The 15,110-nt window shown below is 45.9% G+C and overlaps 1 protein-coding gene across 1 annotated transcript; it reads left to right on the forward strand.

The window, feature by feature from the left end:
• The first annotated feature begins 32 nt into the window (after positions 1 to 32).
• LOC139063439 (E3 SUMO-protein ligase ZBED1-like) lies at positions 33 to 5,495 on the forward strand. Its single transcript, XM_070545296.1, has 4 exons — positions 33 to 107; positions 1,019 to 1,163; positions 1,816 to 1,894; positions 3,845 to 5,495. The coding sequence occupies exons 1-4, from the start codon at positions 33 to 35 to the stop codon at positions 5,493 to 5,495; spliced, it is 1,950 nt and encodes a 649-aa protein (XP_070401397.1).
• The last annotated feature ends 9,615 nt before the right edge of the window (positions 5,496 to 15,110 follow it).

The following is a 15,110-nucleotide window of genomic DNA, read 5'->3' on the forward strand; positions in this document are numbered from 1 at the left end:
AATGAAAATTTTACAAGAGGGAAGAGCAAACCATGGGCGTCGCACCCGTGGGGGGGATGCAACAACCATACTTATCCAGCCGTTTTGCTCACCTCCACACCAGTCTGGTTTCTTTACGTCGCACTCACTCTGTTTGCCTCATCTCCTTCTTCCCCTCCCTCTTCTGACAGCTGATGTCGGGTTTCCAGGAGAGCAGGAGAGGGAGGGACGGAAGAGCTCGACTGAATTCATAATTTTACATCTTGACATTAGCTGTACAAAGTCTGAGTTTGATAAAGTGAAGAACAACAATTTGCAGAGGTTTATAACAGGCGTGGCGCCAGGTTTTCATTTTTGGGTGGGCCACGGTCGTTCTGGACGGACCTTAATAAGCAGTGACTTAAGTGAAGCAGGCAGGTTGCGCTAGAAAATTTTGTTTAAAAAGACGTCATAAATGTGTCCCCCCATCATTTTTATTTCTAAAATATGAAGTAAAAACTCCCAATTTAATTTTCATTCATTTGTCATTAATATGTAGTCTACAACCGTGCGTTAAGTGGACCATCTTCCAGTAAACGCAAAGCATCCAGCCCATCTCTCCAAATGCGTAAAATGTGCATCAGCCGCTAGTTGGGCGTGCCGCGCGCACCATCAGCTCCGTCAGCCCAGACAAGAGCAGAGCAAATAGAGACAGAATAGAGGATAAATGTGTGGATGTGGATGGAGATTACATTTTACATCAGCCTGATCATCATTTAAATACGTAAACCATCACCTGGCTTCTAGTCCACGCTATCAGCATTATTTTAATTGGTGTGTGTGTGTGTGTGTGTGTGTGTGTGTGTGTGTGTGTGTGTGTGTGTGTGTGTGTGTTTTCCACTTCAAACACTGGTCTAACCAACCAGACCAGCGTGTCCAGTAACACATTAATGTTACAATTAAACAGTTTCACTTCATGTAGGCTAGGAACGTTTCACCTGCCGTGGCCCGACCGCTTCTGCTCCACATAAACTTTGTGCGTGATCAAATGTCTCTACAGGTGCTTTCTGAGCTGAAGAGGCTGTTCTGCCTCAGACTGGATGCGTCATGCGTCTCCATATTAGAGACGGGATCAAGCGCTATTCAGTCAAAGTTTCATAATCCGAGAACATTTTTCCAAGTGACACATCCCTCAGAGAGACCGGGTTTCCAGACCGTTTCAGTGGGAGGAAATCTTACCGCATGCACCGTGGTTCTGCGCTGTGAACCCCTCTGCAGATCTTCAGCTCACTGTCCACCGTGTGCGCTGCAAGCCGCGCTGAGCACAGTGTCCAGTATAAAGCTCTGATGTTCTGATGGGAATCATTTCTTGATTTATTTAGTTACCTCCGCGATGTGCGTAACGATTAAAATGTCAGCTCATCTGTGTGCGCATCAGTGTGCGTCGGGGTAATTCTTTCAAAACAACAACATCCTTCAGTTTATTCATCAAAATAAACAGTCAAATGTAAATATCTGTAACCTGCCATTTAACTGTTTTACCTTCTTGTGAAGATTGTTGCAAAGAGAAACAATTAAACGTGATTAACCCCAGAGCCACGCGCAATGCGCTGTACCGACTGTAAATGAGGGGGAAACGATTTAATCGGATCCTTTTCTTTTCAACATGGTTTCATGTAAAGTTTCATTCAGTACAAACTTTAGTTACACCAATCTAACGAGACAGAGCCTGGATTTGTATTCTGAACAGTTTAAACATGTTTAAAACGGAGACATGCGTGACGCGTCAAAAATTCGCACCTGCTCCGCTATTATGGAAATTAAACTAACAAGATGAATAACATGAACTTATTTTAGGCACAGACAACATCCCCCACACTTTTGAAAAGTTTGCAACGCGCAAACAAGGTCTATTGTGTAAACTATCCAAAAAGAGGTTAGAGATTAGTATTTATAATGAAATCATAAAGCTTTATGGCATTGGGGGTGGACATTTTACCTAAGGATCTCAACAGCACTTTCATTTCATTTTTGAGATTATTCCAGGTAGGTGGATTTTTGAGATATCGGCATTTGCGTATGAAAAATTTTGTCAAGATTATGAGATTATTCATTAAAAATTCTGTATTTTTATCTTTTAGTATAATGCCAAATAAGATATCTTCAACTCTGAATTTGTTTATATAAATTTAATTGGAGTTCAGCCATTCCTGGAGTGAATTCCACATCATTAAAATTCTATCACATTCGTAGAAAAGATGTTTGGTCGATTCATCGTTTTGTTTACATAAGTAACATTTTTCCACATTGAACTTAAATCTAGTTAGTATAAAATGGTTAGATGGGTAAATATCGTTCAAGGTTTTAAAATGGACTTCTTTATACTTTAGGGGTGTCACGTTGAGAGTATGGTGAGGACCCAAAATGCAGATACCCAGACGGCACGAGGCAGGAGTTGATGTAAAGTAAAATCCTTCATTTGTAGGATGAACAAAAATAAATCCAAAGGCAGGAAGCCAAAAATCCAAAAATACTGAAACAAGAGAACAAAAGCTCACTCAGAGCACTAACTGGGAACGAGACAGGAAGCTCACACAAAGCACTAAAAAGAACACTGACAAACAACAATGGACCAACAAGACACTGAGACAAGACAGGGCTATTATAGACTGGGAGGAGCAATTAGGGAAACAAGCAGCGGGTGTGTGGAGTGAGGGCTGGAGGGAAAGCAGGTGAATATAATTTTCTAAAAGGGGAACAGAACCAGAGGAGGGCAGAAAAACCCAAAACTATAAAACACAAAACTAAACCTAAAGACTGAGGGAAGGACTCACACACACACTCACACGCACTACACCGAGCTGAGGAAGGACACACACACACACACACACACACACACACACACACACACGCACTAGGGCTGGGACGACGCGTCGACGTAATCGATTACGTCGACACGTAAAATACGTCGACGCATATAATTTGCGTCGATGCGTCATCACGTTCAAAAACAAACATGGCAGTAGCGAGTAGTGGCAGCGTGAGCGGGGTCGACTTAAATCACTCAACCCGAACTCGCAGTTCAAAAGTATGGGACTATTTTAACAAAAAAGGAAGCGATTCAGTCGTTTGCCGGCTTTGTAAAATGGAAATGGCCTATCATAAAAGCACGACGGCTATGCACCAGCACCTCAAACGAAGGCATCCAGGAGCAGCTTCTGCAAACGAAAAAACACCGTAAGTTTTCAACTTTTTTTTTTTTTTTACTAACGCTGTTTTATAACATCCAAACACCCCATGTAGCCATGCACTAACTCACACACACAAGCAGACCCACTGCTGCCACGCTGCTTAGCAGTAACATATAGCAGCAGCTGTTATCTGTTTGTTGGTTTTTATTTGTGGCTCATGATGGCCAAATGAGTCGGAATGCACACGTGCTGATTATGAGAATCAGCGAGAGCTGAAAATGTGGGAGAGCGCTAATTGTCCGCAGTAAAAATGTTAACAAAGACAACGTAGCACCTGCTAAATGTAGCCGTCGTGGACATTATTACAATATTGTTGAAGTGCTTGCAAAAGCAAAATGACAACGGACTCTTGATTGTCAAGTTTAATGCCTCGTCCTGTTTGAACGTTATTTTTATACATCATGCTCCTCCAGCTTGTTGATCTTATAGATCTAAGTTGCACCATCTAATGACTACAAAAATGTGCAGCATTTTGTGTTAAAACCTCTTTTTTAACACATCTTGTAGATTAAATATTTTGAAAAAAACCTGAAATACAGATCTTCAAATTATTATTTTGATATTATGCTTTCTACATAAATATTTTTGTAATAATTTTAATTTATCTGTGTTGTATGTGTGATTTATGTTTTCAGGAACAAACAGAAAAGTCTGGAGGACTACTGTCAGAGAAGAACACCCTGCACCCCCCAGGAGGTGGCTGTACTTACTGAGAGCGTCCTATCTATGATTCTGAAAGACATGAGGCCACTTGCTGTGGTTGAGGGTGAAGGATTCAAAGAAATGCTGACCACTTTTCAACCAGGTTACACTCTGCCTTCTAGGCGCCATTTTACAAGCATGATGGAGAGAAAATATCAAACTTCAGTTGAGAAACTAAGGAGCGAACTAAAAAAGGCCTCATCCAAAATTTCTTTTACCACTGATGCTTGGACAAGTCTAGTCACAGAGTCCTACTTAGGAGTAACTTGTCATTTCATCAATGACAATTGGGATCTTCACTCCTTCAATTTAACAACACTCCCAGTTGAAGAGCGCCACACTGCAGAAAACCTTGCCTCCTGGGTGGAGAAGGTGGCAGAAAAATTCCACATTTCCTTGCATAATGTCCTTGCCATTGTGCATGATACTGCAAGTAACATGGTTGCAGCTCTCCACATCCTGCAAGAGAAGTTTGGAGTGGTATCCTATCGGTGTGCTGGGCATACACTGCAACTGGTTGTAAACCATGCACTGACAGACCCCAAGATTGATAAGGCACTATCAGCTGCACGGGGCCTTGTAAAGCACATCAAGAAAAGTGAGCCAGCTAGCATCAAGCTTAAGGAGAAGCAAAAACAGATGGGTACAGCTGAGCATAAACTAATCCAGGATGTAGCTGTCAGGTGGAACAGCTCATACTACATGATTGAACGTTTGTTGGAACAGAGATGGCCAGTAGTTGCGACGCTTTCAGATCCAGAAGTCACACAGCGTGGGAAACAGTACCTGGATCTGAAAAATGATCAGTGGATTCTTCTGGGTGAGTTGAAGGAGGTACTCAAGCCTTATGAGCAAGCCACTAATGTTCTTAGTGGACAATCTTATGTCACAGCCTCTGTTCTCCCCCCACTGCTGAAGGGTCTTCTGAAATCCACTCAAAACAAATCCTTCGATTCTGCTGCAGTGAACATTTTCCAGAACAGTGCAGAAGAGGAAATCATGTCAAGGTGGCAGCCAGAGATATCTGCATTTCAAGAAGATGGGAAAAATGTGTCACTCATTGCTGCTGCCCTCGATCCACGTTTTCGTAAACTGAAATTTCTTTCTCCAGAGGATGCTCTGAAACTGCAAGTAAGAGTACAGAAGGATGCACTTGACCTCAAAAGGGAGCAGAGATCACAGCTTCAGCAGGCAACTGTGGGGCAGGAAGCCTCAGCAAGTCCCCCAACAAAGAAGAGGTCTGTGTTGGACACTTTGTTGGGTACAGATTCTGAGGAGGAAGATTGTAATGAAAACATTGACCAGGGTGGGGACGGAGAAAATGAGACAGTGAGGAAAGAAGTACTGTTGTACTTTGGGGAAGCACCTATTCCAAGGGATAATGACCCCCTTACATGGTGGAAGAATAATGCTACAAGATTCCCCACACTGGCTACTTTAGCCAAATCATATCTGGCTGTACCTGCCACATCAACACCCTCTGAAAGGCTTTTTTCTGTTGCTGGAAACATTGTCACCAAAAAAAGGGCAAGCCTGACTGCTGAGCATGTAGAAATGCTAACATTCCTTCACACCAATGCATAACTGCTTCATGTGATGAATATGATTGGACACACACACACACAGAGAGAGAGAGAGAGAGAGAGAGAGAGAGAGAAACGAGAGAAGGCAGCAAAATGGATGTTATTTTTTTAAAGAGCACTTTTTTGCAGAGAGCAAAGTGAATGTTATATTTTTTTTGTTCAAAGACACCATTGCTGCTGTTTATTTTATTTATTTTTTGTTGTTTTGCACAACATTTAATTTCTTGTTAAATGCTACCTCTAAAATAAGATTGTACTAATATTTTGGATTTTTTTTAAATTAAAACAATGCATAACTACTTCATGTGATGAACAAAAGAAAAGGCAAAATTGATTTTATTTTGAAAATGAACAACACTTTTTTGCAGAAAGCGAAGTGAATGTTAGATTTTGTTTGTTAAAAGACGCCATTGCTGCTATTTATATATTTTTTGTTATAAAATTTCCTTGATTTCTATGAATATTTTGCACAACATTTAAGTTTTTGTTAAATGTTATCTCTAACATAAGATTGTACTACTATTGCAACAACTTTATTTTAGAATTTATTTTATGAAAATGTGTTCAAATGAAGAAATTTGCATTTATTTCATTGAGATACATAAATTAGTAATAATCAAACTTTTATACAAGTAAAAAATAATTGGAAATAATCAATAATTTAATCTAATCAAATTAACAAATTAATCGTTAGATTAATCGATGCATCGAAAAAATAATCGCTAGATTAATCGATTACAAAAATAATCGTTTTGCCCAGCCCTAACACGCACACACACACACTGAAATAAAAGACCTATATAAACTGAGATGGGGAGACTAAGAGACGTGAAGAGAACCAGGAGGGAGCTGAGGACAAAAAGGCTGGGGCTACAACAGAAGACACGGACAAAAGACACATGAGGGTGCTTATGAGACACAAAATGGGAAACTAGAGAGGGATGGAGAACATGAGGAGACACATGAGGGAAGACGCAGACCATGACAGTACCCCCCCTCTAAGGGCGGATACCAGACGCCCACAAGACAGACAAACCACACCACAAGCAAAAGACAAGACAAAAACGGGACACGAGAAACCACAGGGTGGGAGAGGAGGGACCAAAACAAAAAACAACCCACAAGGGTGGGTGAGGAGGGAACAGAAGACCAGGGAGGCCGGCGACAGGGAACCAGGGAAACAAGAGACTTTGAGGGGCCGGCGACGGAGAACCAGGAGGCGGGACCAGGGAAGTCTTGGGGACCGGCGACAAGGAACTAGGAGGCGAGACCAGGGAAGGCTTGGGGGCCGGCGACGGGGAACCAGGAGGCGGGACCAGGTAAGTCTTGGGGGCCGGCGACGGGGAACCAGGAGTCGGGAACATGCAAGTCTTGGGGGTCGGCGACGAAGAACCAGGAGGTGGGAACATGCAAGTCTTGTGGGCCGGCGACGGGGAACCAGGAGCCGGGAACAGGAAACTCTGGGGATCGGGGGCTTTGGAGGAGGAGGACGATGAAGGATCTCTGGAGACAGGGACTGAGACTGGGACACTTGTGGAGACTGGGACACTTGTGGGGACATTGAGACTTGAGACCGGGAGACGTCTACTTCAGAGCTGGAGACGTCTACTTCAGAGCTGGAGACGTCTACTTCAGAGCTGGAGACGTCTACCTCAGAGCTGGAGACGCCTACTTCAGAGCTGGAGACGCCTACTTCAGAGCTGGAGACGCCTACTTCAGAGCTGGAGACTCCTACTTCTGTCGACTTTGAGACAGGAGGCGTCGACTTCGAGACAGGAGGCGTCGACTTCTGGCCTGGGGGCGTCAACTTCTGGCCTGGGGGCGTCAACTTCGAGACAGGAGGAGTCGACTTCGAGACAGGAGGCGTCGACTTCTGGCCTGGAGGCGTCGACCCTTGGCCTGGAGGCATCGACCCTTGGACTGGAGGCGTCAATCCTTGGCTTGGAGGCGTCGACCCTTGGACTGGAGGCGTCGACCCTTGGACGGTCGACTGGAGGTGTTGACCCTTGGACTGGAGGCGTCGACTTCTAGCCTGGAGGCGCCGGACTGGGCGGAGCCTCTTGGACAGGCTGGGCTGGGAGCGGAGCCTCTTGGACAGGCTGGGCTGGGAGCGGAGCCTCTTGGATGGGCTGGACCGGAGCCTCTTGGACGGGCTGGACCGGAGCCTCTTGGACGGGCTGGACCGGAGCCTCTTGGAAGGGCTGAACCGGAGCCTCTTAGAAGGGCTGTAACGCAGCCTCTTGGAAGGGCTGTACCGGAGCCTCTTGGAAGGGCTGGACCAGAGCCTCTTGGAAGAGCTGGACCGGAGCCTCTTGGAAGAGCTGGACCGGAGCCTCTTGGAAGAGCTGGACCGGAGCCTCTTGGAAGAGCTGGACCAGAGCCTCTTGTAAGGGCTGGACCGGATGCGGTATGTCCTCCAGGACCACCGCCGAGACAGGATGCCATGCGTCCTCCGGGACCACCACCGAGACAGGATGCCATGCGTCCTCCGGGACCACCGCCGAGACAGGAAGCCATGCGTCCTCCAGGACCACCACCGAGACAGGAAGCGACGCGTCTTCCGGGACCACCGCTGAGACAGGAAGTGACGCGTCCTTCGGGATCACCGCCGAGACAGGAAGCAATGCGTCCTCCGGGACCACCGCCGAGACAGGATGCGGTGAAGGCAGGTGGAGCTCAGACTTGGACTGCAGAACAGGAGCCTCTTAGAACGGCTGAACAGCTCGGGTCTCCGGGATGAGGAGGAGATTGGGCTGAACTGGTGATGGTGGCGGGTGGAGCTTGGGCTGAGGTGCAAGTGCAGGAGACACCTGAACTGTTGGTGATGCTCTGACCCCAGATGACCTCTGACGGCGGCGGCGGCATCGTCGACGTGGGGGTTTTTGGGTCAACGGAGGTGTGGAGATGGCAGAAACCGAAGATGAGGAGGAAGAACGACCCACCAGGGATGAAGAGACAGAGTTGTCGGGACTAAGTGAAGGTGTGGAGGTTAGGACCCTCAGAGACGCTGAGAGGGCGCTTAATACAACTTTGGTAGGTGTCAGATGGTGATCCACCGGAAAAAAGCCGGTAGTGCTGTCTGAGCCAGATGGAGGTTGAGAGGTGAGTGTGTGTGGGTGGCAGAAGGCGTCTTGCAAATCCTTAACGAAAACCTTAAAGTGCAACTCTTTTAAAAGATATTGCTTGAAGTAGCGGTTGGCCCATTAAAGGGCTCTCCCCTCTAGGCGGTACACCAGAGAATTAACCAAATCAATGTCCAAAAGGTCCCAGTCCACAGAGCGCACAACGTTCCAAACAAAAGCCCTACAGACAGCCGGGTCACCATTGAAGTTATTCCTCCCATGGCTAGGATCCCGTTTACCTGGGGTTGCTGCTGGGTCCTGGGTTGGTCGGTCCATTCTGTCACGTTATGGAGGATGGTTCGGACCCAAAATGCAGATACCCAGGATGACACGAGGCAGGAGTAGATAAAGAAAAATCCTTTTATTTTAGGATGAACCCAAAACGAACATAAAAACCAAAAGGGGCAGGAAGCCAAAGTCCCAAAATGCAGAGGATGATCAGGAGATCCAAAAACACTAAAGGAACGAGCAGGACTGACAGAATAAGTCACACTGATAGCAACAATGGACCGACAAGAACAATGAGACAAGGACAGGCTTTATACACTGGGGCTGGAGTGATAGGAGACGAGGAGCAGGTGTGTGGGGAACTGGCACAGGTGAAAGCACTAATGAGGAGAGGAGCAGAGCAGGACACCAGACCTGACTGGGAAGGACACACACACACACACACACACACACACACACACACACACACACACACACACACACACACACACACACACACACACACACACACACACACACACACACACACTGAGCTGGGGACAAAAAGGCTGGAGCTACAAGAAAAGACACATACATGAGATGTAGACAAAGGACACATGAGGGCGCTATGAAACACAAAAGGAGAACCTGGAGTGGGAACTGGAGGGGCTGGGGAACAAAGGGACACAGAACATGACACCCCCAACACAGCAGAATAGGGTTTGGGATTGTGTCGACACTGGCGCGGCCGCCATGTTAGAAACCTGAGTTCTTACTTGTTGCTTGTTACTTCAGACAACAGCACATTCAGTCTCACGGCTTCATTTTTTTCTATTATTTTTTTGATCGGTTATTACTCAACCATGGTAAATTGTTGCTGTGTTGTGGGGTGCAACACATGATCACCAGGCAAATAAAACGCAGAAAACGGATGAACTTTTCTCTGTTTTCCTGCTAACCACAGAGACCAAGAGACATAATAAAGTCTGGTTGGCTCACTTGGATCACAGCAGCCTTAAGGCGACTTAATGTCACCTTCCAGGGTATCCCGGTCTTTATTGACAGTGTATTCTATGCATTTCCATTCTGTTACAGTTAAGTTACAGATGGTATACATTTTTTATACATCGTTTCTTTCCTTCAACGCAACAAGCATACAAACAGTGGACACACACATGTAGCGGTAGGCTAATGCAGGCGCACTGAAGCACAACACAACTTCTTTTGCTGCACTTCTTCTGTGGGATGACAATTTTCATTGTTTTACTAGAAAAACCAGCAGATTAAATATATACCTCTCATCCAGACGTTTACATCCACTCACACCACAAACAAAATAGCCGAAAATGTTCACGATGCAGAACTGTCGCATCAACATGTTGTCATTGGTGCTCCAGTCTTGGGTCTTTCATATGGATCTAAGTTGTGTATGATGTTGATTTTGTTTACATACCGGTCCCTGAATTCCCTTTACGTATCCCTGTATATTCTGCATTCTTTTCGATATGCGAGAAAGATGGAGCATAAGCTCGAAAGAGGGATTGGTGCTGCATCTAAAGTGATGCGGGGGTCATACCGGTCTGTCGTGGTGAAGAGAATGCCGAGCCAGCGCTTTGGGCTTCCTGACAGGGTTGCGGAAGGCGCTTTATAAATAAAGCTTTGATTGATTGATTTGATTTGAGCCAGAAGGCGGGTCGATCTACATTGCTACCCTCACCTATGGTCACAAACTTCTGGTAGTGACTGAAAGAATGAGATCACGGATACAAGTGTCCGAAATGAGTTTTCTCTGCAGAGTGGCTGGGCTCTCCCTTAGAGACAGGGTGAAAAGTTGTGTCATCCTGGAGGGGCTTGGAGTAGACCCGCTACTCCTTCACATCGAAAGGAGCCAGGTGAGGTGGTTCGGGCATCTGGTTAGGATTCCTCCTGGACGCCTCCCTGGTGAGGTTTTCCAGGCACTATTACTGAAATATTTGAGTTTCACCAGTAGTAAACAGGTGGTAAACGTTTTATTTCAAGTTTCATGACATGCTTCTTCCCTACACACACACACACACACACACACACACACACACACACACACACACACACACACACACACACACACACACACATACAAACACACACACACACACACACACACACACACACACACACACACACACACACACACACACAGGTCTTGTAACAATGTTCTGTATTACTGGTTTTCAATTAGCTTGTAGCAAAAGCTGATAGCTGGAGAAGTTAAAATGTCTTCTTCACTTGATGAGTGCTTATCGATGCCAACATGCGAGTGATTTAGATCACATGATCCAAGGTGATTCTGGTTGTGGAACCACCTAGAAAGAAGACACTGTAGGTTATGTTGGTTTCAGTTTTTTTCCCTTAATAGGGTTAGGGTTAGGGTGCATGGTGGTGCAGTGGTTAGCACTGTTGCCTCGCAACACGAAGGTCGCAGGTTCGAAACTCGGCTGCGGCCTTTCTGCGTGGAGTTGCGTGTTCTCCCCATGCATGCGTGGGTTTCCTCCGGGTACTCCGGTTTCCCCCACAGATCACAACATGCCCTATAGGTAAAAAAAACAACTGTAAGTCGCTTTGGGTAAAAGAGTCTGCTAAGCACATAAACATAAACATAACCTCTAATCAATGTAAAATGACACAAAAAATAAGTTGTTGTTTGTTTTCCTTCTTTGATGTGGGCCGTAAAATGTTAATAACAGGTCTCTGAACATTTCTCAGGGCTTCTTAGTGGTTTGGAAGGAGAGACATCTGGTGATGAATATCCTGTATCACCCACCAGTGCTGTCTTGGCAGAATCTGCACTGATGTCTGTCTTTGTGCTTTGGGACAACATTGGATGATTTTTTCCCCTGACTGATTAAAGAGTAAAAGCAAAAACAAAACACAAAGTGGATGATGGGGCCACCAGGTCAACTTTCAGCTCAATGTTTTAAAAACTGACTGAGTCAGTTTTCTGTTATCTGTGATCAATTTGCTGTGGCCATAATTTCAATTTGGATTCACAGTTTTGCTAACAGACAAACATCTACAGGTTATAGGGCCTGTAGCTGGTGGTGCTCCTCTGTTTTCACCTGGGCAGATGACTGGATGGTGAAGCTGGACAGAGCAGACTTCAGGAGGAAGCTGAGATGTCCCAGAGCTTCTGTCAGCCTGTTGCGGAGACAATCTGATCTGCTGGGACAGCACCATCAGAGCCAAGGGTGTTAAAAAATGAATAAAGGAGTCTGGCTCTGTTCTAGACATGGCTCTGAAGCTTCAGAACACGATGGACAACCCTGATCATTCTTTTCACAAACAGTAACTCAACAATAGTGTCTTCTGTCAGAGACGTCTTCACGTCTGCTCAATCATGGAGGATTCTTCCTGTCCACAGCTAGAACCAGCTAGAACCAAACACAGTGACACTTTGAAGGAATTTAAATTATGAGTCACTGCAAGTATTTCCCTTTGAGTTTAATAAAGTGTTTTTGGCTTGAACTGAAAATGATAATTACCATTGAAAGCAAACAACTGAAGCAGGTAGAACAGTTGTAACGACGTCGTAGAAATCATGATAAACATACAAAAACTTGATATAATGTCAGAGGTCACGGGGTCACCCGCTCTGACTGAAGTCTGATTCAGCCTCTTAATCCCAAATATTTATTTGAATGATAAAATAAGGATCAGCACCTCCAAATCTGAGACCATGGTTCTCAACCGGAAAAGGGTGGCTTGCCAACTCCGGGTCGGGAGAGAGGTCCTACCTCAAGTGGAGGAGTTTAAGTATCTCGGGGTCTTGTTCACGAGTGGGGGTAGGAGGGATCGGGAGATCGACAGGTGGATCGGTTCAGTGTCTGCAGTGATGCGGACGCTGAGCCGATCTGTCGTGGTGAAGAGGGAGTTAAGCCAGAAAGCCAGACTCTCGATTTACCGGTCGATCTACGTCCCAATCCTCACCTATGGTCATGAGCTTTGGGTAATGACCGAAAGAACGAGATCACGGACACAAGCGGCCGAAATGAGTTTCCTCCGTAGGGTGTCCGGGCTCAGCCTTAGAGATAGGGTGAGGAGCTCGGACATTCGGGAGGGACTCGGAGTAGAACCGCTGCTCCTCCGGATCGAAAGGAGCCACTTGAGGTGGTTTGGGCATCTGGTCAGGATGCCTCCTGGACACCTCCCTGGGGAGGTGTTTCGGGCATGTCCCGCCAGCAGGAGGCCCCCGGGTCGACCCAGGACACGTCGGAGAGGTTACATCTCCAATCTGGTCCGGGAACGCCTTGGGGTCCTGCCGGAAGAGCTGGTGGAGGTGGCCGGGGAGAGGACGGTCTAGAGCTCCCTAGATGGGATGCTGCCCCCGCGACCCGGACCCAAATAAGCGGAGGAAGATGACGACATAAAATAAGGAACTTGAACACAAGTTCAAGAAGTCAGACTTTATTTATAGAGTTATGGTTATATTCCTGTACATCCTGGCACATCAGGGGTGCTCCAACACTCTTCTTTATTGTTCTCCTCTCATCCAACAAGGACGCTAGCTGCTCAGGCAGTTGACTGGACAAAAATTAGCGTTAGCTTGAACTAGCATAGTTCTGTGGTTAGCTTTACTGCGACCAGTGCATCATTACTGCTGATGTTGAAGTGAGTTGGGTCATAAACTAATCTGAAGAGGTAGTTTATGAAGTGTTCAATCAGCTTTTCTCAGAACGAACCGTGTGTCTGCAGCCATTACAACATTAGTCATTTACAAATGAGAGCAGATCGGGGTGTTACATTACACACCCTGCCTTTATTCAACCACAACAAGGTAAAAACGGTTTTGAACCTTTAAACCTGGCATGAAGAAGGTGTCAATTTCTTTGAGGAAAGCGGGGTCTTTAAGTTCACATCATAATTTCTGACTTAAGCCTCTTGTCTTGCTTCTTATCAAGCATTCAGCGTTAGTTTTTTTTTATTGCTAAACCGCGTTTTTCAAAGCTGCACACACAAAACCCCAAACATAACACACAAATTGCTAAACCGTGGCTTCCCTTTGCAACAAAACCCTGCCACCACATATCGTAACATGTTCCCAAAATGGAACACTTGTTTTCATTTGGTAAACACACATTTTCACATGACACACACATACCATTCGTTGCTTAAACACAAGTAGCCTTTGGTTGAACACTACCAAGCATGGAAAGAACACTGAAGAGCAAAACTGAAAACGTTGGTTACATATTGTAACCCCAGATTCTATGAGTCTAGTCACAGCCCTTAAGCGAGCTGCTATTGGAAGGATGATCTCCGCATCAGCCAATCATGAAGAGCTTCAATGTACGCCCACTAATAGTGGGCCCCCTTGTGGGTATATCAGAATCAGAAAAGGTTTATTGCCATTGTCAGTGAACAAGCAGTTCACAAACTAGGAACTTGTTTCGGTACTAATGTGCTACATATAACATGAACAATAAATTTCAAAAATAGAATAAGTAGAATTAAATATAATAAAACTAGCATAAAACATTCAGCTATAAAATACATAAGTGGAGCGACTCCACTGTTTGCCTCCGATGGCTCTTGGTCCTAACAGAACCAGTGGGGCCAGTGGCTTAAGGGCTGCGACTAGACTCATAGAATCTGGGGTTACAATACGTAACCAACGTTCTATTTCGTCTAGTCTTAGCCCTTAAGCAAGCTGCTATTGGAATAATGCGCAGCTGGATGGGTTTACGCCACACTGGCTAGCTCAACCAATGAACACACCTAACACGCCTTTTTAAGGAGGGGCGCTCAGCCTCAGCCCAGGCTCGAAGGCTGAGGCAGCCAAAAATAAGAGTGGAGCCCCCACTAAAAAATAACATCCATAAAAGGATGAAAATCATTCAAGCAGGGCTGATAGGATGCCATAAAGCGTTCATTCAGCCTGCTGAAGTCCAAGCACCGAACGAGTGACGGAACCTGAAGACACATCTCGTAAATAATGAGTAAAGGAACAGGGGGATGCCCATGAAGCAGCCTGACAAATGTCTTCCATTGACACACCACTGAGGAGCGCCATAGAAGAGGAAATCCCTCTGGCTGAATGAGCCCTGAGTGTCTCAGGAGGATCCCGCCCTGATGATGTGTAAGCGAGTGAAATGGCGTCACATAGCCAGTGTGAAAGACACAGGGTCGACAGCGCCTGCCCAAGGGAAGACTCCCTGTAGTGCACAAACAGGCTTTGTGAGCGGTGAATCCCCGAAGTGCGTGACACATATCGTGCGAGCGCGCGCACCGGGCAGAGAAGGTGGGAAGCCGCC

The sequence above is a fragment of the Nothobranchius furzeri genome, chromosome 16 (assembly GCF_043380555.1).
Source record: "Nothobranchius furzeri strain GRZ-AD chromosome 16, NfurGRZ-RIMD1, whole genome shotgun sequence".
Lineage (NCBI taxonomy): Eukaryota > Metazoa > Chordata > Actinopteri > Cyprinodontiformes > Nothobranchiidae > Nothobranchius > Nothobranchius furzeri.